Source organism: Danio aesculapii, chromosome 10, assembly GCF_903798145.1.
Source record: "Danio aesculapii chromosome 10, fDanAes4.1, whole genome shotgun sequence".
Classification (NCBI taxonomy): domain Eukaryota; kingdom Metazoa; phylum Chordata; class Actinopteri; order Cypriniformes; family Danionidae; genus Danio; species Danio aesculapii.
The window spans coordinates 20,102,979-20,130,824 of NC_079444.1; the positions used below are offsets into that span (position 1 = coordinate 20,102,979).

Sequence of the window (27,846 nt, forward strand, 5' to 3'; positions counted from 1 at the left end):
AAAAAAAATCACGCAGGTCCAGAGAAACAAGGGGCAGTGATGAAGAATGAGCAAACAGAAGTCCTCTCTCTTTGAGCTCTCAAAAAAACAGCAGAGGCTGAAAAACCCACCTGTTTACTGCGGACCACCACCTTCAGGAAGAGCAAATTAAAACAACATGTTTAACATGCAGTCAGCTCAACAGTTACACCATAACCAATCGCATACATTAAACTGATCAGCAAAACTGAGGAGGGAAAGGGTTTGGGTTTAGTCATTCAATACTATTAGTTTTCTAGAGGTGCCGGAGCTATTTTTGTAGGCTAAAACCCATACAATAGCAGCTTTAGTATTGAAGTCAATGTTTTTTTATTATGACTTTTTTATTTTACAGCATAAAAACTATATAACTAATATGCTTTAACTACTTTTTACAAAAAGTACCTAGTAACCTTGACATTTTTTGGCATACAAAGGGTCACTGCATTATATAAAAAAACATCCTATGAAAATCCAGCACTCAAAATTTTATCATTAAACATTTTATTACATTAAGGTTTATATTAAAGTCAATCTGCCAATTGTGTTTTTTTAGTAAAAACTTATTAATTTTTTATTTCCTTTTTTATCCAATGATTCTCAAAGGTTTCAGTAAGCCTGAACAACCATGGATGACTATATATTGTATATAATAAAAATCATAAATTCAATTGTCATTTAAGTTTATTTTGTAAAGTATTTCAAGAGCCAATTGGAAAAAATATCCAGTTTTTTTTTTTTTTTTTTGCATTAGCCAACAAAAATATGCTTAAAAAATGCTCCTTTTAACCTAATAGATAGCAATATGAGTCAGGGTTATTTGCATATGAGCATCCTATTAGTCCAAACTCCTATTGCTCTAGAACAGGGGTGTCTAAACTCGGTCCTGGAGGGCTGATGTCCTGCAGATTTGATCTCCAACTTGCCTCAACACACCTGCAAGGATGTTTCCAGAAAGCCTAGTAAGAGCTTGATTAGCCAGCCCAGGTGTGTCTGATTGGGGTTGGAACTAAACTTTGCAGGACACCGGCCCTCCAGGACTGAGTTTGGCCATGCCTGCTCTAGAAGTATCAACAAATCACGACATGTCCAACACTGTTCGTATGAATCAATCGCTCAATTAAATATTTGTTTATTTTGATTGATTTCTGGACCAATAGGAAGGCTGAAAACAAAAGCTGGATCTATTAAAGAGATTGCTGAGCAGAAATTAAATGATTATGGATGAATACATGAGTGAGAAACAAGTCGGACCCTCACCTTCTGCTCTCTGTCTGCTTTATGAGGCTTTTCAGACATATAAACAAATGTTGAATTACAAAAGTGAAAATCAAGCATCAATACTGGATGTGTGAGTTCAAATTTTTAAACAAATTAATATTTTATGTGACTCAATGGAATAAATACACACCTTGTCCTCTAACATTTCCTATGAGCAGGATTGTGGGAAAAAAAATGTAATAGTTTTTGTGTGTCAACTTAAAACCAGCTAAACACTAGGGTGATGGTTAGCACAGTAAATATTGTGAAATGAAATTATTTTTTACTAAATTCTTTTAAGGTAAATGGTTGCAAACAATTAATATGGGCTGAATTTGAACAATTTAATTAGATTTAGTAATGTTCAACTTAATTTGTTTGTTGTTCAGCCCAAATAAATTGTTTGCAACCACTTACCTTAAGAAATACAATGAATATTTTTTTCAGTGAAGGCACTAGGGGGGAAAAAAATGCTTAAATATTTAACAAAATAGCTATAAAAATACACGCACACACAAAAAAGTACACACAAAAAGCTAGTCTGCCTCAGGAGGTTACACTAATATTATCATATATTGCAGTTTTGCAGCATTTAGGACATTAGTTTACATATGAAACACCTAAAATTCACATAAAAAATTGGGAGAATTGTAATTTTTATTAACTACTTTTGGTTTCATACTGAATATGCTGTATTATAAATGTTTAAATTATTATTTATTAATAATTCTACTGAACATACTGTATTATACATTTGTTTTCATTATCTATTAATCATTATTATTTCGAATTACACACACAAAAACCCTCAAACTTTATGTAATGTACATTACATAACAGCCATTGCAAAAATGTTGCTATTATTTGTTAGAGAGGTAAAGGGATGAACAATTCAGTGAAGGGTATGGAGTGAAGTTTCCCCCTGAATATGATCAACTCCCCAATAGGACAGAAATGAGATGAAGGTCAGAGTGAGCGTCTGCTGGATACTCGAGGAGCGGATGGGAGTTCACACACAGTTCAGACTGACTGAGGGACAGCACAACTCAACGGGACGCTCGGGAGATTGCTGGATTAAAAGGACAAAAACGGATGAAAGACGAGCACGGATGATCCCAATAACAAACCTCCTGTAACTCCTCATCCTCCTCATCCTCACTCTCCTCCAGCTGGGGACAGAAGCCAGATCATACATTCAGACCGAGGCAAACGTTCGCGCGCAGAGCTTATGTAAACAAGCAGCTGTATATATTATTTGGCCAGCAGGTGTCACTGCAGAGTACACCTGATTGTGTTCATTTTGTATGTGTATGTATCACAGTACGAGACATCCTGCAACTTGGATTCAAATGTGGCAAACTTCACTTAAAACAAAGCTTATAAGTGCTGTTATCATTTTAATGAAAGTATAGAAAATCTCAGCTGCTTTTCTATCACACAGCAGATAATAGTGCAGAATGTGTATGCAATAAATGACTGCGTGAAGTATTCTTATAATGAGATAGTAAATTAATTAAAACACTGCTTAAAAAAGACAAAAGTGCTTAAGCAAGATAACAAAATTATACTTAAAATTAACTTAAATATTTTGTTAACATTTTACAATAAGACCCCATTTTTAATGTTATTTAAAACATCTATTAATAATAATAAAAATAATAATAATTCCTTACATTTATATAGCACTTTTTTAGACACTCAAAGCACTTTACACAATAGGAAGAATCTCCTCATCCACAACCAGTGTGTAGCATCCACCTGGATGACGCGACGGCAGCCATATTGCGCCAGACCGCACATCACACACCAGCTGATTGGTGGAGAGGAGACAGAGCGATAAAGCCAATAGACTGATTTCACGCGGCCGCCATTTTAAAAGTGAAATCGATTCAGTAGTGGGAAGAAACCCGGAAGTATCGCCTCAGTCACACAGGAATGTTGAGTACCTGGCTGTATATGTTATTAGCGAAGAGAAAGTGTCACAAATTTATAATTTCACTGCCTTTCGAGTGAACCGAAGGTCCATTCTGAATGGAAAGTGAAAAAAAGGGATTTCAGACCGGGACAACACTATTCCAGACAACACGAGGGTGTGCTACAGATGACTGCATTGTTTTATCGCTCACCGGGTTACATAGACTGAAGCAGGGAAGCCCCCACAGTACTTACCTGCCATTAACTGAAGCCTAAAAGGACACTCTTAAAGAGATTGTGATTTTATTTGATGCCTAAAATGCTTTTAATTGTTTTAATTAAACTGAACACTGAATGATATTAAAGTAATGTTTACACCATGTCTGCATTTTGAAATCGCGGCAACAGCCGGAGGTTTGCAGTCCACAGCATGTTGTTGCAATGCTTACAGTGCTGCTGATCCTATACTTCTGGGTTTCTTCCCACCGCAGCCTCACTTTTGTGTTTTAAAATGGCAGCCGAGTGAAATAAGCATATTATGATATGGGGATGGTTAGGAGGCCAGTGGGCAAATTTGGCCAGGATACCGGGGTTAACTTTAACTCCTAGGGCCCTATCATACACCCGGCACATTGTGGCACAAGGCGCGACACAAATGTTATTTGCTAGTTTCAGCTCGACGCAAGTGTCATTTTGACGTTTTGCACCACACCGCTTAAATAGCAAATGCATTTGCAGTCATATGTGCGCCCATCCGCGTTCTGGTCTAAAAAAGGTGTTAGGCGCATTGCTGGCGCGTTGCAATTTTGAGGTACTAATACAGACGGCAAACACTGAGTGCAGGTCTTAAGTACAGCGCAAAGCGCATTAGTTGTGCGCCTCCCTTACACATTGCCTAATACACGCAGGATGTACAACAATACACAAATATCTTCACAAATTAAAAAGAATTAGAGGAATAAAATATTACAAAAATTATTATTTTCTACATAAATATAAAAACCACTGCCTTTATGCCTTCATCTCAGGGGGCTTTTTCAGTTTATTCATGACAATTTGCTTTTGTATAATGATGTTATTATTAGTAGTATTATCTATTATATGCATATTTATATTTGTTTTATTAAAAACAAGCTTAGATTTGTCCACCTGTCAGGTTTTAGACCATATGGGGCACAGCATGTGTATTTGGATATAACTCAGTTTTCTGACCACACTTCGTTATTATTGTTCATTTATTCGTTTGCTGGAAATTAAAACTGAATTTAGAAATAGTTTTGAAACAAATCTTTGTGCTTAACAAATGAAATTAAATATGTAGGCTAATGGATGTCTGTGCGTACAACACGTTTTCTTATCAATGAAAGAGAGTGAAAGTAAACAATGAGGAGGCTCATCTCTCATTCTCGCGCTGCAGATGGTCTGTTTAACTGTTTTCTCGCTAGTGATGCATTCAGTTTTTCCACTTACAAAGTCCGCTATGTAAATAGCAAATGCGCTACGTCGCGACGCAACTGACTCTTGGGAAATGAGAATCTGATTGGTTTATTCTTAAAACACCTATAACTCATTAAGAGAATAAGCTCAACCCTGTTAGACCATGCGCCACAGCGCAAAGTGGATTTTTCCGTCCTTAAAATAGCAAAAGTGGATTCAGACACGCCCCTTAATGCTTTTGCGCCCTGCGCTTTGGACTTTGGGCCTAGATCGTTAAAATAGAGCCCCTAGTCTTTTTCGAAGGACATCCTGCAAATTTTCCTGCTTAGCTTCAGTGGGCGACCATGTGATATTTGCAGAGAGCTAGCTGTATTATTACGACAGATTTTTTTTCCAACATATGTTTAAGCATAATACTTTTAATAACAAATAACTTATTTATTTGGTCTTTACCTTGATGATAGTTGATGATACTTTTTTTAGTTATGTGGCAAGATGCTAGTATTCAGCTTAAAGTGTCTGTAAAAGCTTAACTAGGTTCATTAGGATAACTAGGCAAGTTAGGTTAATTTTGACTTAATTAATTGTAGCTAATAAAAAAATTATAAAATTTGTGTGTTTGGTTTTATATATATCCAGTTTAAAATAAACAGCCTTTAGTCAATATGAACTAGACTTGGATTTCTTATTGCTGCAGTCCTAACAAAACATAAAAATAAAAACAACAGATCAGCAATGTGGAGAGTGGAATGTCTTTGTCTCATGCACAGAAACGCACTAATCCTCTACTAATCAGCCGGAGACAGAAACTCAACTAAAGCCGCCTCAGAAATACACACACATACACCCACCCACCCACCCCTCATCCTCCTCGAATAAACACAACCAAACCAGTTCAAAGTCACCTGATACAACAGTATTCATGAGCTCAGGGTTCTGATCAAGCACACATTCAGTGTACATCACCAGCAGATACTCTACTTTCTAGACTACTGAATTTCTGAAATCTCTAATTCAAGTTCTGTACTATGGTTTCACTAGGATGTGCTTTGGGGAGGAGGCTACTGATGAAATGATTAGTGTCTGACACAGCTACAGTATATCTAGCCTATTTGTACCCACCTCAGCATCTTGAGCATTTTCCTCTATAACCTGAATAATCAGATGAAAGGGTAATAGTAAGACTCTCTCCGTGTATTTGTTAACATGCAGTTCCTTTATATAGAAACTGGTTTTCACCATGGATTAAAAAGAAACAAACACTTTTTCCCTCAAAACTGGACTTTATATTTCACAATAGAGCTACACGATATATCAAAATTAAATTGAGATCATGATTTAGCAAAAGCTGCTATTGTCATGCACATCTTGGCAGGAGAGCACAGCTCTGTGATCAGTAGTAAATCTCCTCCAAAGGGCAGAAGATGCTCTCATGCGAAACGTAACACACTACAAAGAAGAAACCCAGGAAATCAAACAGAAAATATGACTGATTAAGTAGAAGTATGGTTCTGTGAAGTAAATGAAAGTGCATACTGAAGATTTACTGCTTATTACAGAACCGACTTTACTGACAAAATGTGCATAAACATCATCTTGGATTAATTGTGCAGCCCTATTTCACAATTTCAAGGTATTTAGACAATTCTGAGATGAGACAAAAATGATGTAAACTCAGAATTGCAAAATATAAACTCTTAAAAAAAGCCTGCACGAAAGTGAATTGTAAAATTTAAGACTTTGGTTTTTTTTTTTTTTTACAATTCTGACTATTTTTGTTCACAGAAATGCAAGATTTGTCTTTTTTTTTTTTTTTTTTGAGTTCTTTCAGTATTTTGGAGAAATTACTGTAGGTAACTGCAAAAAGTCTAGAAATCTTTTTAAAAAAATGATTCTGAGAAAAAAAGTCAAATTTATGAGATATAAACTATATCACATATTTAATTTTGATTACATTACATTAGTTGAAAAAAAAAATCACTGACAAAAACAGAATTGTGAGAGATGTGTGTGAAGAAAAAACATCTAAATTGCCAGCTAAACTATTTTGGGTCTTAATTGTGATATAAAAAGACTTATATTCTGTATTTTACAACCCATGATATAACCAGGTTTACCAGGTATACCTTTAGCAACACACATACATACAGTACACAGTTGAAATCAGAATTATTAGGTCCCCTGAATTATTAGCCCCCCTGTTTTTTTTCTACCCAATTTCTGTTTAACGGAGAGCAGATTTTCTCAACACATTTCTAAACATAATAGTTTTAATAACTCATCTCTAGTAACTGATTTATTTTATCTTTGTCATGATGACAGTAAATAACATTTTACTAGATATTTTTCAAGACACTTCTATACAGCTTAAAGTGACATTTAAAGGCTTAACTAGGTTAATTTGGTTAACTAGTCAGGTTAGAGTAATTAGGCGAGTTATTGTATAATGATGGTTTGTTCTGTAGACCATTGAAAAAAAAGGAAGCTTTGAGGGGCTAATAATTTTGACCTTAAAATGTTTTTCAAAAAATTAAGAACTGCTTTTATTCTAGCGGAAATAAAAACAAATAAGACTTTCTCCAGAAGAAAAAATATTATCAGACATACTGTGAAAATTTCCTTGCTCTGTTAAACATCATTTGAGAAATATTTAAAAAAGAAAAAAAATTCAAAGGGGGCTAATAATGCTGACTTCAACTGTATATGTATATTAGGGGACACAATCTCTGTGAACCCACCTTCTCCTCTTCCTCCTCATCATCCTCCTCCTCCTCAGTGTTCACTACTGCATCCAACTTTATTAAAAAAACAATGTGAATCACATTCTTTATACTGTATACTGTACTTCTAAAGTCTGCTATCCTGGTGACTAGGTGAAATTTCAAACTATCCAGTTAAAAACAATTCACAACAACTCTTTTTTTTATTATAAATGCTACACTAATTTTCCTACCAACTAAAACAAATCTACTCATACCCGGGCTTCTTCTGATGCCGTCTGAGAGGAAAAAACAACAACAAATGCTTCTTTAACTTCTTTAACTGACAGAAACTAGAACTATAGAACACTTTGAACAATAACAATGGCTCTAACATATTTCCTGTATTATATTTTTAATTTCCATAGCTTCCAAGAATCCAAAAAGGTCCACATATTGCTAAATAATGTTATGACGGCTGCTTTAATCTTAAGATATGATTAAATTGCTTCTTGTTACAGTTACAAAATTGTTTGGCAACAAGCAAAAAATGTTTATGGGCCAAAGACATCACCACAATGAAATGGACTATACTGTACACACTGAATACTCAGTGAGTAATACCTACTGTACTTTCATGTCAACAGCACCTTTAGAATATGATTTCTAGGAGAAATTGATGTTTTCTATTTTTTTTTCTTGCTGTGTATTCTAAATAAACCTGAAAGCGAAATGTAAATGAATCAGGCCTATTCCTCTTAATATGCGTAGAATGAAAGAAGGCTTCGGTGTCCTCTGATGTCCCAGACAAATGAAGAGAGGACGAATGAGTCTGTGTATAGTGAAGGTCATCTTTCTCTGCTGCTCTCTTACCTGTTTGGCACCCATAGACTCGAACATCTTCTCAAGCTGGACACGCAACTGCTGGACATTATTCATCAGGACGCACGGCTGAGGACAAACAGACAGAGAGATTTATTACAAAATATGATTTATATCAAAAACATAAAATATAGTATGGATAGATGGATGGATAGATAGATAGATAGATAGATAGATAGATAGATAGATAGATAGATAGATAGATAGATAGATAGATAGATAGATAGATAGATAGATAGATAGATAGATAGATAGATAGATAGATAGATAGATAGATAGATAGATAGATAGATAGATAGATAGATAGATAGATAGATATAAATATGAATGGATATAAATATGAATGGATATGGATGGATATACTGTTCATATGGATATGGATGGATATAGATGGATGTAGATATGGATGGATATAGATATGAATGGATATAAATGGATATGGATAAGGATGAATATAGATATAGATGGATATGGATATAGATGGATATAGATTTAGATGGATATAGATATAGATGGATATGGATGGATATAGATATGGATTAATATGGATGGATATAGATGGATATGGATAGATATAGATATGGACTGATATGGATGGATATAGATAGATATGGATGGATATGGATATAGATATGGATGTTATGGATGAAAGGAAGGATGGAAATACGTACACGATAATTATTATTGTATAGTAATTATTTTTAATAATAGAAATAAAATCTAAAATATGTAACTACTGTATATATAAATAAACTACAAATCTAATGTAATACACTGTAACTAATACTATTAACATATATAACTTTTAATACAAAAATTTATATTTTTATATGATACTCACTGTACATAATACAGAAACTGATATTTTTATAATGAATCTAAGACTGATTAGAACGCAATAACTGTTGAAACATTCAAACAATAAATTTAATGCTTAAATCCACAAAAAAACAGATTTATTAGCAAAAGCAGCAAACGAAGAGAAATGTCAACATTAACTATCAGGAGAATCACTTACAATCTTCTCCTTATCGCAGTAGGACGGGAAGCTCTTCTTCAATATGGCACTGTACTGAAGCAGGACTTTGTCGATGGTCTGCAGACGCAAAAGGATGAAAACTGAGCTTAACGTTTTACAAAAGTCAAAATGTCTTGGTGACAATAGCATTACCACACAAACAAATGAACAGGCAGGCAAACATTTCAAGAAATCTTGCAGAAAGGCTCATCTCAGCCTTTCTCTCACCACATAAAACTGCTGGCCATCAGCCGAACAGCCGTCCACGTGTCCAATAAAGACTCCTGATGGGACTTTTCTATCTTAATAGTGAACATTAAGCGCCAGATTTACCAAGCAGGGCAAATTCGCACGAGAGCACAGTTTCAAAAAACCACTGAAGCATCTGTGGATGATTTACAGTAGTTAACCCTTTAACTGCCTGCTCGATTGAATGGTTGAGCATATTTTGAGCCACTATATTTTTTTGAGAAGAGTACCTTAACTCAACCTGATTGAGCCATCTTTACCATCTGCTTGAATTATGTTATGCCAAAAAAATCCACTAATAGTCACCAAGTCAATCAACATCACTCGTCACAAGATTTCTTCTACCACTAAAGTCAAGAACAAAGCAATCCCTCCTGCCATGTGAACAGTTTTTGGTGAAAATTAGCAAGGTAAGCATATTTTTTGACATATTTCATTTTCTAAGAGCCCTAACGTATCTTAACTTAGTTCAAGAACAAAGACAGTCACACAGAAAGTCACATTTACAGCCAAGGGCGCCGCTGGCCAGTGCGGACCCTATGAAAGCATTTTCAGTGGACAAAAGTGAAGAGAGGGGGGTGCTGGGGTTTGGTCTTGGATGAAAGTGAAAAACTACCATACGCTTATAAGGTTAGGGTGATCTATGTATACACAATCAATGCACAATCGTTTTTTTTCTCTATTTTGGGTAAAGGGGGCCAGACAAATGCGTGGGGGTGCTAAAAAACACAAATTATGATGTCAACACTTGCCAACTTCATTAAGATTTTTCATTTGAAATTTTTTGTAGTTATTTATTTTCACTAAAGCAGCTATGTTATAACATTGAAGTATAGTTTTATTTGATTAATTAATGTCTTAATAATTCCTTACATTTATATAGCGTTTTTCTGGACACTCAAAGTGCTTTACATATTTTTGGGGGGTATCTCCTCATTCACTACCAGTGGGCAGCTTTCACCTGGATGACGCGATGGCAGCTAGAGGTCTGCATACAGCCATGGGACCCGACCAGATTTCTTGTGGGGCAGGAAAAAATTTCGAAACAAAACACGGTAGTGGTCGGTAACTCTGGTGTCTGGGTCTAACAATATAGCATTCCCGAGAAATACAGAGAGAGCACGAGTGAGAGAGAGCGTGCGCCGTGGTGCTGTGTGTGTAAATGAGAGAGAGCACGTGCATCCGCCATGGTGGTGTGTGTCGCTTGTTATAGGCTGTCTGGACTCGAGCATCTAGCTGGGTGTTTTTTATGGAGGCATATTAAATCGCTATACATTTTACATTCTTCCTTGGCCCAATATGTACCTGCTATGTGTATAGAAATAACGCTGCTATGATATATGAAACACGATCGGTAGTTGGCAAATATATTTAGTGGATATGCTTGTAAATCTGACTTTGAAAGACTCAGTGGCTCACCAGCCACAAATCTCACCGCACGTCACATGGCACTCATGTCTCATCCCAAAGGGCCAAACAAAACTCACATTTAGCCTACAATCCTTGCACAACCTACACCTTTATCTGTTATCTCTCTCTTTTGGTAGTACACAATTTTTACATGAGATTTTTGGGAAACCAGATCTAAAATTAGCGAACGGTTGGGTCAGGTACAAAACAGGGCAGGTCAGGCAGCGGATAAACAAAGGTTGAATATACAGCGTGAGCGGTCAGGTGCGGAATAAAACCTGGCGGGGCTAAAAATTCAGTCCCGCGGAGATCTCTAATGCCAGCCATATTGTGCCAGACCGCCACCACACACCAGCTGATTGGTGGAGAGGAGACCAAGTGATGAAGCCAATTATGATATGGGGATGGTTAGGAGGCCATGATGGAAAGAGGCCAGTGGGCAACTTTGGCCAGGATGCCATGGTTAAACACCTATTCTTTTTCTAAGGACATCCTGGGATTTTTAATGACCACAGAGAGTCAGGACCTTGGTTTAACATCCGAAAGACATCGAACAAAAGTACAGTTTTCTTTGATTTAGCCCTATTTATTCATTTATTGGCCACAGACTTGGCATTATATTCACAAAATTGACAAGCTTAACATAAGTGATAAAAAGTTCAAGCTTGGTGAATTCTGACCTGCAAATTCACATCATGTGATTGTGCAAGACCAATAGCAAATCAAAGCGTGACCACTCTTAGCAGAAATGTAAAACATGGAGAATTCGCTCATGATGCATCATCTTGTTTTATTCCACACTCACAGCTTTGACTGAATGAATTTCACATGCTCAATGTGTGACAAGATGTGCTTTAGCTCAATGAATCTGAGCTAGAAACTAAACTAAATGCTGTTTTTAAAGGGGTAGGGGCTACTTATTATTCCCCACCCTGTCCTCCGGTTTCAGTTGAAATTGCTAGACAAATCAAACAAAAGCACTTCACTGAGTGAACCTTTAAACATTTCCATTTGATTACAGAAAAGTCTCATGTTTCAGACAGATGTTTCTGCTGCATTGATATTCCTCATCTGCCCTTTGGCTGATCTCTCTAAAAGCACAAATAATGCTCTGACGGTGGACATTTATTCTGACATGAGCGTGTTAGTAATGGGATTATGAGTGATGCGGGTGGTGCACCTTGGCGAATCGGCGGCTGTAAAGGGCCATGACTTTGGGGTCGGGACACTCCAGTTTCTTGATGATCTCGAAGCTCTGGTTGAGCTGTGTGAAGACGTCCACCACCGAGCAGGAGAAGAGCGCGTGCTCAGATGTCTGCTGAAACTAAAGAAACACACACAGCTGCAGGTTTACACACCATTTCCACATAATATTCTTAAAAGTAAAGCTGAGTTTGTCTGGCATTTTGTCTGTGGATTATGAGTTATGAATTTTGAATTGGAAGGCTAAATACAGAAATCAAATGTGTTTAATAATAAACAGTGATTAAAATTCTAAATAAATATTAAAAATAGTATTTGAAAAGAGACCAAGAGACAGAGTGAGGTTCCTCCAACACACCCATTAACAAAGGTTTGTACAGAAAACCTAATGTTAAAACCTCATGATTAAATTATTATTTTTTAATAAAAAAACTACAATATAAAATATAAATAACCTGAAATATATACATTAAACCTACAAATATAATATATTAGCATACTACATCAGTGAATAATTATTATTAAATCAAATTATTCTTTTTTATACCTCGTATCAAAGTACAAAGAAACAATTTTTTGCATAAAAGACCTAAAAATTTACATAACTGCTCTGAAAATGCATTTAGCAAAACTTTTAAACTCTTAAAATATGTTCTAAAAGCCAAAACTACCAGCCTGTGGGCGCAGGAGCACAATAAAACCCCAGAAACACCTATGAGATGAGAATGCATAAAAGATAACAGGCTATTAGAAAGAAATTAGACAGAAAAAAACATCTTACTCCATCTTTTTTATCCCTCTCCAGGGCTCCATGCATGAACTCCATGGACACATCCTCATTCTCATCCAGCCACTGCAGCACAAACTGCTGGAACCAGCTGCAAAACACAACATACAATGAGACGAAATGCAAAAAAAAAAATAAAAGTAATAATTTTTTTAAATATTTGAGATGATGAAGAGTTCACTTACGTGGGATAATCAGGCACAATTCCCTTAAAGGCAGGCAGATCCTTCACATATTCATTATACAGCCATTTGACCTTGAAGTGCAGGTTCATGTAGTCTGCGCTCTTACACAGCCGATGCTTCTCATGCTCTGTCCAACAATAAGATATATGGTGGATTAACAAAATAATATATAAAAAAGATGATGCACAAGTTTTGGATGTGATGGTATCAAATATCTTGTCGCAATAATTGCAAAAGAATAATCTACATTTTTGTTTATTGTTTTATTGTGTACAACTTCAAGTTAACAAATGTTACAAGCAAATTCAATTGCAAAAAGATTTCAAAATACAAGTGATAATAATGATGTCTCACTAGAAAACATTAGTCAATGCAATAACCACGTTACAGTTACGTTTTTTTTTTAATGCAACAAAACTATTGCCATTAAATCTATTAAAAAATCCTTCATTCATTTCAGTCATGAGTTATTAAATATTAATTAGGAAATAACCACCACTTAAGATTAATAAATGCTTTACAAGTAGGTTTTTGCAATAAACTAACGTTAACAAATTATAAAGTTTTAATGAAACAGGTATATAAAGAATCGGAATATTTTTAATCTATATCTTTTATTGCATGATAAACCAGATTAATGTGGATATTTTTATATTTGCAAATAGATTAACTAATAAGTCTTCAAGCATTTGATGCTGTGATGAAACTAACGGTGAAAATGACAATCTGATTATTTATTATTACTATTTTAAATAATAAAATATCATTCACTGCATTTAAAACGTCCACTATAACAAGGCCATGCATGTGTACAATGTGCTGTATTATTGTCTACATTTATAATGCTTTATTCAAATCCAACATTTTGCTTGTTAGCATCAGGGATGGGCAGTATTTATGATGTATTTCATGTACGTATATTATTGTGTCATTTGTATTTGATGGGGTTTATGAAAATTGTTCAATATTTGGTAATCAAAATACTTTAATGTGTTGTATTTTTATACATTTTTGTAAATTACTTAAGTCTACATGATGACATCATAAAACTGCGGCCTCTGATTGGAGCATTCTCAGTTATTTGCCTAGCCTTGAGATCAGACCAGAAAATTGATTAATATTGAATAAGGTGGATAATGCTTGGAAAATGGAAGGAAATTATGCATCACATCATAGCGATACCTATGATAATTCATTGGCTGTTTAAACTGCAGTAGTATAGTTATTGAAGATGACTGCATAAAGATGTCAAAGTGGGACAATACTGTATATGAAATTCAAATACTTAATAATGCAGCAATTCAGTCTATACAGACTAGTCAAAAACACCCAATTATACGGTTATCAGGTTTGGGTTATAGGGCATCAGCAGGATATAAATGAAGAGTTTATTTGCAAAACTCCATTTTAAGATTACATTAAAATGACTAAAGCTGGATTTGTTTAGTTTTAGGAAATCAGATACATTGAGAAGGCCTTTTGAAGAGTTCAATTGCAAAAAAAAATTTGATTTGAGAAAAATTCTGTAAAAAAAATTAAATAACACTTTATGTATGTCACCATTTTAAAATACAAGAATGTTAAGAGGTTGAATAATCATTGTACAGAGATTTTAATGTAGCAACATTTTATCTGTCTTAGAGATATTAATTTTACTGTCCACATAATCTGTAGAAACATAATCAACAGATATATAATGGTTCTATATTCTAACTCATTATCTGATTTGAACAGGGCATCCGGTATGAGATTTGTTAAAAAAATATTTATACCAAATTAATAAATATGAAACAAGTAAAGTATAAATATCTAGCTACTCATGTGCAGTATGAGTAGAGAAAGAATCTGATTAAACTTGCTCAGAGAACAGCTGTTACTACCAAATATTGTTTACTTCACGTTTAACAGTAAAGGGACTGATCGAATAGGTCTATTCATGAAAGGTTTGCAAGGAAGGTTCATGTTAACTTGTAAAAGTATTTTGTAGTATTTTTAAATGACAAAAATGCAGTATTTTATTTTGATTCATCTGTGGCTGTTGTATTTCATAGTTTATTGTGACACACCTAATATGGAGGTATTTGGTACTTTATTTTAAAACACATTTCAGTGTATTTTTGCCCATCCCTGGTTAGCATTACTTAACACACTGTGCTAACAAACAATCAACTCAATTGCTAACAAAAGCAATTGAGCTAACAAACAACCAATTAACAAAAATTAATAAATACTATAATAAAAGTGTTGTTGATTATTTGTTCATGTTAGTAAATATATTAACTAGAGCAACTATCTAATTGAAGGTTCCTGTGATGTGAGACCAAAATAAAATGTTACTGACCTTCCATGGCGTACTTCATATCCTGAGAGAACTGGTTCCACATGACCTCAGCGCTCAGCTTGCCCACGTTCAGCTCCTGAGGGAACCTGCAGTGAAAACAGACAGACAGTCAGATGATGTTGAGGTATAGTTGTGTGTTAAGTTTGAAGTTTGTGTGTATTTACTCACTGGTTCAGGACAGGGGTGTAGGAGTTACGGTCCTCTTCAGTGATGGACACGATAAGTGTAATGAGTTTAGGCCAGAAGTCCAGATTCTTGATACTCGGACCTTGATCTTCTGGAGAACAATCATCCTTATGCTGACAGGGAAAGAAAAAATTATAATTAGCTTAATTCACAGTAAAATATGATTTATTACATTATTTTTATTATTTATTATATATATTTATTAATTACACTATTTAATAATTATTTATTAATAATAATAATAATAATGAAGACAATAATAATAATAATAATAATAATAATAATAATAATAATAATAATAATAAAGATAATAATGAAGATAATAATAATAATATTATTATTATTATTATTATCATCATCATTATTATTATCAATATTGTTATTAATAATGATACTGATAATAATAACATTATTATTATCTTCATTATTATTATTATTATCATCTTCATTATTATTTTGTTATTATTATTATTATTATTATTATTATTATCAATGTTGTTATTAATAATAATGATAATGATAATAATATTATTATTAGTTGTAGTAGTATTATTATTATTATTATTATTATTATTATTATTATTATTGTTATCCTTTATCATTGTAACCAATTTGCACAATTTGGGTTTGACCGAAAACATGCAAAATTGTTTATTATTTATTATATATTTTTTAAATTATCTATTCATTATTTATTATTAATAATAACAACAATAATAAACACAAATACTAATAATAGTAATAAAACAATAACATTAATAATAATTATGATACTAATAATGATAATAAAAACTGTTATTAATATTATTATTATCCTTTCTAATTGAAACAAATTTGCACATTTTGAAAATGTGCAAAATTGGTTATTTATTACATATATTTTGAAATTAAACTGTTTATTATTTATTTATTATTAATAATAGCAATAATAAACAAATAATAACAAATAATATTATCTTCCCCTGAACAATGTAGATACTGAAGCAGGTTTAGATCTAAGACAGTCCAGCAGAGCAACACAGCCTCAGCCAATGGCACGAGTCTGTAGGCGGGGCTATACATTCCCTTGTTAATGCCAAACTCTTAGTGACACTAGTGGCACAGAAATCCACTTTGGAGCTGTAAAAGTGAAGTGAGGAGTGATTATCTAACCGTGTCTCCAATCTGAGGATACTGGCGACTGTACAGCTCTTGACAGTTATTGAAGATGTAGTCGTATGTGGAGTTGAGGCAGGCTTTGACACAGTCTCGCACGACCTGACTGGCTCTCGGAGGACTCTGCAGCTCCTGGACCTGTGCAGAGTGAGATTGTAAAGAAAATATTTAAATGATGCAATAATAACTCATGGAAAACCCGGGTTACTTGGTTGTGTTAATGCAGGATTTCATTACCTTCATTCTAAAGAAGGTGATGCTGGTCAGAAGATCTACTGTTGACTTGAGGTCTTGTAAACGGTCCTTACTGCTCGCAGGGAAGTTGTTCTGAGAAAATAACAGACAAACATTGAGATTTAACAATTTATGAGCTAAAAATAGGTTGAAAAGGCAGGTAAAGACATTAAAACTCACTCGATACATTGAGAGGTCAATCCGCAGAGAATTGTGCAGTTGATCCAAGAGCTTGACAAACCTTTCTTTCTGTTAGAAGAGAAAAAGGTATTAGAAAATTGTGAGAAATAAACCTAGAATTGTGAGGAAAGCTGCAGCACTTTACAAGCTTACAAAAAAAAGTTAGAATTGTGACATTTACATAAAATAGCGGGATAGCTCAAATTTTTACTGCACAAAATGAAGCTGAAATTCTCCAATAAAACGTTGAAGTGCAAGATATTAGAATTGTGAGACAGACTAGAAAGACATGCAAAATGTGCTAACAATTCTACAGAAAATAAATCAAAATTGTGAGATGTAAAATCTGAAATGCAAGAACTACATGCATGCCACAATTCTATGATAAAATTAGCATTTACATGATCATTTTCTTGGATACTATTATCTGAACTACTATCTGATGTTCAGGTTTTCGCAGAACTGCAGCTTTATTCCCTCGCAGCTGTACGTTTATGTACTCATTTCATACTTTTTTTGTTTATATCCAACAATTTCGCAATTTTGACTGCTGTCTTAAAGTTCAGATTGAAAAAAATTGGTATTGCAAGCATTGTTTACTAAAGGCTGGTTTATATGTCTGCGTCGAGTTGTCTGCGCATTGCCTTGTGCGTTGGCGTGCATTTATACTTCTGCATGCTAATTGTGTGGCTCAGCAATAACACTTCCGAAACGCTAGCTGGCAGTAGGTTGTATGTTGCTCTGTGTTGTGTTTCTTAGCTGGTGTTTTGTTTTTTCTGAGCGCTACTTTAATGTACAAGTGGCTCAAACTCTCTCATTTTGAGGTGGGAACTAGCAGACGTGCAACAACTTTAATCATAAGGTAAACATAAAACAAAACTTTCCATCTGGAGCTCCTTTATGGGACTCGACACTTGTAAACATCAACTCCAATGGGTTTGTGCGGCTCTTGGTCCCGCCCACACTCGATACCAAGCTGACCAATCACAGAGCTTGCGCTACGTGTCGCTGCAAGGTGTAGTTAAATTTTTTGAGAGGTGGGCGTTGGCGACGGCCACGGCGAGGGCTATGCGACCATGTGAAGGCTGTGCCGGAGCATACACGTGCGCTGGATGCAGAAGTATAAATCAGCCTTAAGTTACTTTAAAAAAGTAATTAACTGCTAATTACATTGTTAAAACTGTATTTAAATTACTTTTCTAACTACTTTGTCTAAAAAAGTAACCTAATTAGTCTGTAAGTATTTTAATTACTTGACATAACACTAAAAATCCATATAAATCTCAACAAATAGACAACAGAAATTCAAATCTTTATTTTTAGAATCAAACAGGACCTTTTAGTTTCATTTAAAAATGCAACACTTAAAAATTCTTAAACATTATATGCATCAAAACACAAAATGTTTTAAAGTACTCACACTATATTTCATAAATACCATATTACTAACCTTCTTTAGTTGAGCAATAGAAATACTTTGCCAAATACATTTGTACTACAACAACAAAGTATTTTTCTGCTTGTCTCAATTTATACAGAATTGCTGAATTTACGTCCAGTATTTAAGTCAAGTATATAAGAAGTAATTTAATTACCTAAATTAACAATTATCTAAAGGAACTTTTATTAAGTGTACTTAAATTATCTAAAAATGAAAAGTAATGCCTTATTTTACTTCTTCAGCAGAAAAGTAATTTGATTACAGTTACTGGTTACTTTGTAACTCATTACACCCAACACTGATTGCAAGAAATAAACTTAAAAGTTGTGAGATATAAACTGAGAATAAGTTGCTAAGAGTAAAAATAAGCTTATTTATTTCATTTGACAAATACGGCTTTCATAGTTCATAACAATCCCCGTTAACAAACATTTTTTAACTTAAGAATGGCGCTGTTGTTTTGACACTATAATTACAGCCTGCAATTAGCTGAAGTGTTTCAATCCATAACAGTGATATTGAATTGTGTCCTACAGTGCTTTACTTAGCTGGTCTGTCAATACAAGATAAAGAAGGGCTGCCATGACAGACACCTCCATTTATAAAATGAGCTTTCTGTTTTTTTCTTTGCAGAAATCGTTTATGAACTTACTCTGACACAGAAAATGGGTAAACCCATTTAACTTACCACGTCCATTGTTGTCTTATTACGCATAATCAGGTTAAGAATCTGCATGTAAACACACTCAACGTTTTCAATCTGCCAGTGATCTGTTATCTGAACGTACCCCAAAGTTGGATGCAGCAAATCTGTCGCTGGCGGAAACATTAGTGGATGCGGTGGTGTGGGCGTAGTAGGCGTTGATGTTGGCCAGCAGGGTGCTCATCACAGCAGGGACACCGGGACACATATACTTAGACGAGAGACACGCAAAGTGCCTGTAGACACAGAGATAGAGGAGATGTAGAGATGATGAATGCATTTATCCTCACACTTACACAAGCAGTTTGTGCCACTGGATGATTTCAAAACCAGTCAACTCTCTTGAAAAATGTCTGGTAAAATATTATGTACTGTCATCATGGCAAAGATCAAATAAATCAAGTTATTAGAAATGAGTTATTAAAACTATTATGTTTAGAAATGTGTTGAAAAAATTCTCTCCATTAAACAGAAATTGGGGAAAATAGAGGCGGGCTAATAATTCAGGAGAGCTAATAATTCTGACTTCAACTGTAATGTCAGTGCACAAACTGTTCAAAAAGGCTTACTAAACATAAGGAGGAATTAATTCATCAAGACGAAATGCTGAACCGAGTCCACCTCTACACTTCTGACTCTCACTCAGTGGCAATGGCTCTGTCTGGGAGGCGTCTAGTTAAATCACTGCTCATTGAGTGGTTAGATGGATCCGTCATTGCTCCAACTGGCCTTGTGGCCCATTCAGTGTGAGGTATGGCCACTTGTGTGTGCTTTATTTGAATGATGAGCTCCGCTAATGAGCATCTCCTCGCAATCCTGACACCAGATCCAGACCCACTCACACTCCAGCCACTCAGCGTTGATCTCTTTACTGCCCTTGCTGGACAGAGAACACCACTACATTTATTCATCTCTCAGTCAGAGTTTATAGAGTTGGACTGTAGTATTTAAAATGTTTAAATGTGTCAGTGCAATCATAATTAGTTGTTTAACATCTGTACAATTATCACACTCAGGAAAATCTGGACTAATCTAATTGCTGGGTTAATTTTCTTCAACTTTAAACCAACAGCAGAGTTTTTATGTCGACTCAACCCATCATTTTTAGAGTGCAGGTAAAACATGTCATTTTTCAAGAGTATGTTTGTGCTTAGTGTAAAAAATATGTATTAAGCACCTAAAATTATCAATGAAAACTCAACAACAATCAAACAACAACTAAAAATTAAAGGACACTCAAAAAATGACAATTCAATGACAATCCTTTTTTTGGTTATCATGTGGTGTGTTAGATGTATGTGTTGCACATTGTTCAAATTTAAAACATCATTAAATAAAAGGTTAAATTAAATCTGTTCAGCATGCTGTATGTGACCATATCTCTGCTTAAACTTGACTTATTTTGAACTTTTTAAAGACTGGTTAACTTTAAACCAAATATCATTGTATATCATATTGTATAACTAGCAAAATAACTACAGACAAATTACTTTATTTTGTATATTTACCATGAATTCTGCATGATTTAATTTTATGATTTAATACGGCAGTAGTGTGTTCTGTATTATTTCACCGTATATACAGTTAAGATGTTAAAGATCTCATATTTAGAGTAGATGGAAGTAATAAATAAATAAATAAATAAATAAATGTGTGTGTGAAGAAGTAAACTGAGTCAATAAATACATAAAGAAAATGACAGCATGGATGAAAAAAAAACATCTGAATTATTCATTCATTCATTCATTTTCTTTTCGGCTTAGTCCCTTTACATGTGAATTATATAGAATAATTGAGACCTTTATAACAGGTTTGAATCTTCAGAGTGTTTCTTAAATGAACTTTTAATTAGAATTCTAAATTCTTAATTTGTGCTTTAAAGATTAACCAAAGTCACATAGGTTTAGAAAGAGATTAAGATGTTTAAATAATATTTTGTTGACTTTTTTTAACACAACTACAGTATCTTGACACTTAAATGGGAAATTTAATGTTTTCCATAAATACTGTGAAATCAGAGTATAAAATTAACCCAGTAGATTGGGTTTTTGATTAGTATATTCTGTAAAATAAAATCTAAATAAATTATATCCAAAAAGAATACCTCAACTTTGAAAATCTATATTTAATCAAAGAAACGTGATGCCAACAGCGCTCCTAGCGACCAAATGTGCAACCAAACGAAACTTCAGACCTTCCTTAAATGAACGACAGAAAAAGCTTAGCTCTCCTTTTCTTCTTTGCAGAGTTCTCGATTTTCAAAGTTGTGGTGTTATATATATACACAGTTGAATTCAGAATTATTAGCCCAGTTTATTTTTTTCCCCCATTTTATGTTTAACGGAGAGAAGATTTTTTCAACACATTTCTAAACATAATAGTTTTAATAACTCATCTCTAATTACAGATTTATTTTATCTTTGTCATGATGACATTAAATAATATTTGACTAGATATGTTTTAAGACACGTCTATACAGCTTAAAGTGACATTTAGAGGCTTAACTAGGTTATTTAGGTTAACTAGGCAAGTTAGGGTAATTAGGCAAGTTTTTGTATAACGATGGTTTGTTCTGTAGATTATCGGGGAAAAATTTGCTTAAAGGGGCTAATAATTTTGACCCTAAAATGGATTTAAAAAAAATTAAAACTGCTTTTATTCTAGCTAAAATAAAACAAGTAAGGCCTTCTCCAGGAGAAAAAATATTATCAGATATACTGTGAAAATTTCCTTGCTCTGTTAAACATCATTTGTGAAATATTTAAAAAAAATATAAAAAATTCAAAGCGGGGCTAATAATTCTGACCTCAACTGTATATATATATATATATATATATATATATATTAGAATTTATTTATTTAGATATAGCATGCAGGAAGGCCTAATACATACGTCATTGCTTGGTAGATGGACTCAATCCCATAGCGCATTGCAAATTCATCCACAATCTCTTGCGGCACGTCATCAAAGTAGACCTTCCAGGCATCGTCGCCACGGGCTTCTGGGATTTTGACCACTCCCTGTCCGAGGACATCTGTGATATGATGAAAGAGATTCTGCCAGAGAGAATACAGAAGAAATTAATGGCGACCGTCTCCTGAAAGACTAACATCCTAATGTAAAGATCTGTTGACGTGAACACACCTCATGCAGACAGGTGTACTGGACGTGGTACGGGGCCACTTTCTCTTCACCCTTAATTTCAACACTTATCTGAAGACGGATGGCACCAGAAACTGCAGACTTGTCTGTTCTTTTCTCTGTGGTGTGAGATACACAGCATTTTCAACCAAACAGTAACAATATACTGTATAAAATCTAAATTAACACAGGTTAGTTTAGGCATTTACATTTACTTTTATAATATAACTAACTAAATATTCTAACTAATCTAAATACTGCTACTATTTAACTAAATATTGTACTGTAAAGAACTAAATGCTGTACTGTTACTATATACTGTAACTAACAATATAAACACTATGGGCTCTATTTTAACAATCTAAGAGCAAAGTCTAAAGTGCACGGCGCAAAAGCATTAAGTGGCGTGTCCTAATCCATTTTTGCTATTTTAAGGATGGAAATACACGCTTTGCGCCCGGGCGCATGGCCTAACAGGGTTGTGCTTATTCTCTTAATGAGTTCTCTCTTAATCAGAGTCTCATCTCTCCCCCTTAAGAGTTGTGTTGCACCATGTTGCATTTGCTATTTACATGGCGGACTTTGTAAGTGAAAAACTGAATGCTTCACAAGTGAGAAAGCAGTTAAACAGACCATCTGCAGCGCAAGGATAAAGAACGAACACCCTCCATTCGGCCTCTTTACTTTCACTTTACTCTTACTCTTTACTTTACTCCTTTACTTTTGTGAATAAGGAAACAGTGTTGTACGCACTCCACTGAAGACATCTATTAGCCTACATATTTAATTTTATTTGTTAAGCACAAAGATTTGTTTCAAAACTTCAGTTCTAATTTCCAGCAAATGAATAAATGAACAATAATAATGAAGTGTGGTCAAAAGCGGAGTTATTTCCAAACACACGTCCTATTCTTATGCCCCATATGGTGATGCAGACATCTCAAAAACCCGACAGGTGCACAAATCTAAACTTATTTTTATTAAAACAAATATAAATATGCATATAATAAATAATACATCTGATAATAATATCATTATACAAATGCAAATTTCCATGAATAAAATGATGAAAAAACCAGCTTAGGTGGCGCAGCCTATTTCAGTTCCTCAAAATAGCAACGCGTCAACAATGCGCCTTAACACACCTCCTTTACAGACCAGCACATCCATGAGTCCACAAAGTGGTGCAAATGGATTTGCCATTTAAGCAACGTGGCGCAAATGCGAAAATTAGGGTTGTCTGAAAATAGCAACAAATGACGTCAAACACGACTTGCACCTTATTGCTCTGGGTGTATGACAGGGCCCTTTAACTAAATAAATACAGCAAGTAATTGCATGTAACTACTGTAAATACATGGACACTTTAATTAATAGTAACTAATAACTAACTGCAATAACTAAATACCAAAATTAACTAACTACATAAACTCTGTCACTAGTGGAATAAACTAAATACTGTAACTATTTACCTAAAAACTGCAACTAATGAACTAAATCATGTACTTTAACTGAATAATGCAACTAGACACTGTCAGTGCAACTAATTAATGATAAATACTAAATACCGCACTGTACCATACATTAACATACATTTACATTTATTTATAAAACACCATTTAAAGTGCTATTTAGCATTATTTACCCAAACTGTTAAATTTGCTTTCATTTTTGTATGTTCAGTTTCAGTTTTAGTAGTCGTTTAAGTGCCTTAGTTATTTTCTATTCGGTTGTTTTGTTTTTTTGTTTGTTTTTTGATTGTTTGTTTATTTTAATGATATTTTAATAATTAATTCTATTTCAGTTAGCTGCCAAGCCAAAATTATAAATGATATATAAACCTATTTAGCATGTTTAGCCTGTTTTGTATCAATGGAAAGAGTTATGTTGCTTGACTCTTGTTAACCATTTGTAAAACAATTTGGACTAGATAAAACAACTTCAAACTAAATGATAATAGTTTGAAGTGGTTTTATCTAGTCCAAATTGTTTTACAATGAGTTAACAAGAGTCAAGCAACATAACTCTTTCCATTGATACAAAACAGGCTAAACATGCTAAGTAAGCTAAATATGTTTATATATCATTTATAATTTTCACATTTGATATTTGGCCTCTCTCTCTCTCTCTCTTCTATCTGAAAAATCCTTTGAAGGTCTTTTAATAGAAACACTGGGACCTTCTTTTGTCAACCATTTCCCCTGACAGGCAAATTATTGGGATAATTTATATGTGTCTGCTAAGTGGAGAATTTCCGACTGGAGTGGGCTACATAATAATCAAGGAGGATATCAGCTCTGAAGGAGGGATAGAGAAAGCGAGAGCCAGAGAGAGAGGAATAGAGAAAGGATGATACAGGAGGAAAAACAGACAAGAGGACATGTAGCCGAATTACTACTATTGAGAATAATTGTTAGAGCAGATGTGGTGGCCAGAGATTCAGAGGGAGACGATCACAACAGTAGAGCGGACTGTACAGATGAGAACAAAGAAAAGGCTGGATTACAACAGAATAACAACACCACGTTTAGAGGAAACTGTGACAGATAGAAACAGAATTTGGAGCAGTGGATTTCATGGTTGGGACATCCTGGAGGCTTCTGGGCTGCTGCACACTTGGGTAATTGGGCGAGAAGGGACACGCTGTCAGGTTGGGGAACGTGGGTAATGGAGTACACGCACAAATCGCGGAGTCTAAAGCCACGTGACGTCCTGCTTCGAGAAAAAAGATGGCTATTCATCATCACAAACAAGTCCCACAATTCAAAAATGTGTCTTGTACTGCAGAGAATTTAAATACATCAATGCTAACAAGGACTATGTTTACATGCGCACAAATAATGCAGATATTTGCTATAATAAGAGTAAGAGCTTAATCGCAATATACTGTTTACTTATCAAGAGGAAAGATCTACATCCCGTTTACATGCAATTGACATTATTCAGATTATTCCTGTAGAATTGTGTTTAATTTTCTTACCATCACTATTCACGTTCACATGCCTCACTTTAAAGCACAAACTATGGACTTCAAGTAGGGTCTACTAAGCGCTGTTTTAATTTTTTCTAATGCAAAACATTTTGTTTGGTTGTATTCTGAGGGTTTTTGGTGCATATTGGCCACCTTTGTTAAAACAATTATTCTTTTTGTGATTATAGCCAGTTGGCACACATACGACGTTAATATTAGGTTGTATTTAGGTCATGACGTCATGTGACCAAAATTCAATGTCTAGTCAGTGTCTAAAGGCAAGTCTATTTTTGACGTCCAATAATGACATTAAATGACGTTGATATTTTGTTGATTTTAGGTTGTGTTGGAAAGTGACCAAAATCCAACGTCAAGCCAACATCTTAAACCAATGTTATATTGACGTCAAATAAAGACATTTATTCGTCAGGTATGGCGACCAAAATCCAACGTCTTATAGACGTCATAATGGTCCACACAACATCAAACTGTAACATCATTATATGCTGATATTTGTTTGATTTTAGGTTGGACGTTTAGGTCTTTGACGTTAACGTTGGCCTGACGTAAACTTGATTTTCATTTCCAAACAAAATGCAACGTCCCCACGATGTTGGGGTATTGCATCAATCTGACGTCATGTTGACGTCCTGTGCCTGCTGGGTATGCTTAATCGCATTATTCACATAGAATTATTGTATTTACACGAGGTAAAGTTTAAGCACAATATTGTCAATTTGTTGTTTTAACTAAAATAGTCCACATTTATTATGGTGTAGAACAAAATGAAAGACCAATCAACAATTCTATCAATTTTCTATTAGAAGTTATTCCAACAAAAAAGTAAGAAAAGCTTATTTTACCAGTTGCATGCATTCTGAAGCACAGAATAATAAACTAAAAAAAGATATTTGAGAACCAGTTTTGATCAACATTAAAATACAAATTAAGGTTCCTCCCAGTTATGATGACCTCCCATTCACACAGGCGTTGGTGTCAGTGCTTATCATTTACTTTGAATGAAGTGATTTCAAGCATTGCCAATCTGAACCATTGCAGAGGTTAAAAAACGTTGAACCTTTCAAGCAAAAGCACATCAGATCGCTTTACACAAATGCTAGTGCAAACGCTAATCATGTTTGTGCAATACTAGAGAACAGCGCTATGTCAGACAGAGAGAAAGATTAAGTTTGCTGTCACTTTGATGAAGGTGTCAGTGTGAAGCTTCAGACATGCCGTGTCAAGGGTCAACACTGATGACCCATGCGAATGCTATTTTATTCACATACATGGCAAAGTGAATACAAATGTTTATCAGAAGTTCCTTCCGTAGTTCCTTGAAGCTGAAAGTATTGAAATAATGAGTCACTAGTCCAGTGTCCTGATATAAAACGGAATTGAAAATCCTTCAAGATCCTTACAATTTAAGGAACCCAGTACACTTCTATTCAAAGCGACACATAAATGAGGACTAATAGCATAGAGTTTTTTTTGACCAAACACATTAAAAATATGCAATCAGACATCATTTGATCCAGTGTCATTTGAGGTACAGTAAAGTTGTACTCTTATGGCTACAGTAGTTTACATTATGTTTACACAGACTCACTGAGTAATTAATACACTTGTAATTAATAAATAATTGAGTAGTAGCTCTGTCCAACTAAAAAAAGTTTTTATATAATCCTTCTGTACATCAGGAATTGATTGAAATAAATTCCTGAAGTGATGATTCAATTGAAAATCAATTCTCGCTTTTAAATCAGATTTTGTTGCTCCAATAGTGTCTGATTATAGCCACAGACATACGTATAAACAAAGCCCCAGTCAGAAGCTTACCCAGGTTGTACCAGACGTCCATTTCTCCACTCAGTGTGCGCACTTCAATGATGCTTTGGCCTAGGAAGTCATCTGATTCCCTCTTTAATCTCTGTTTCACTCGTGACTTTATATCATCGTCTTCATCCCAAACACGGACTTTGATGCGATCAGAGGAGTTGTGGCATTCACTGGAAGACCAAACATTTAAGTCACGGTCAGTGCTGCAGATCCTCACTAGTGATGTACCATTTTTTATATATTGAAACAAACAAACTTAGCAAAAAAATAACAAAACAAAAAAAGTTTAAGGAAATGTATGTAATAATTAACACAAAAAAACTTTGCATTATACATACATTTAAAAAAAAATGCTCTAAATTACATTATTTGGTAACACTTTATTTTGATGGTCCATTTGAGTATTAGTAGACTGTCTGCTTAATATCTGTTAATACTGCTCCTTCCACAGTCATTTAACTGACTATAAGAAACTTTGCAAGTACGTCAACTTACACCAACTCTAACCCTAACCTAACAGTCTACTTATAATCTAAGGAGAATTAGTTGGCATGTAGATGCAATGTAACTTAAAATCAACAATCGGACCATC

The 27,846-nt window shown here is 34.4% G+C and overlaps 1 protein-coding gene across 1 annotated transcript in view; it reads right to left on the reverse strand.

Annotated features, from left to right (window-relative positions):
• unc13bb (unc-13 homolog Bb (C. elegans)) overlaps positions 1-27,846 on the reverse strand; it is a 128,312-nt gene that overhangs the window by 9,575 nt on the left and 90,891 nt on the right. The window contains exons 17-30 of the mRNA XM_056467035.1: positions 27,255-27,424; positions 22,448-22,563; positions 22,196-22,359; positions 19,388-19,538; positions 17,159-17,227; positions 16,982-17,071; positions 16,742-16,882; positions 15,572-15,702; positions 15,404-15,489; positions 13,063-13,189; positions 12,872-12,968; positions 12,068-12,211; positions 9,229-9,306; positions 8,202-8,279 (exon numbers count right to left, since the gene is read on the reverse strand). Of these exons, the coding sequence (XP_056323010.1) occupies positions 8,202-8,279; positions 9,229-9,306; positions 12,068-12,211; positions 12,872-12,968; positions 13,063-13,189; positions 15,404-15,489; positions 15,572-15,702; positions 16,742-16,882; positions 16,982-17,071; positions 17,159-17,227; positions 19,388-19,538; positions 22,196-22,359; positions 22,448-22,563; positions 27,255-27,424 (1,642 nt within the window). The remainder of the gene's footprint in view (positions 1-8,201; positions 8,280-9,228; positions 9,307-12,067; positions 12,212-12,871; positions 12,969-13,062; positions 13,190-15,403; positions 15,490-15,571; positions 15,703-16,741; positions 16,883-16,981; positions 17,072-17,158; positions 17,228-19,387; positions 19,539-22,195; positions 22,360-22,447; positions 22,564-27,254; positions 27,425-27,846) is intronic.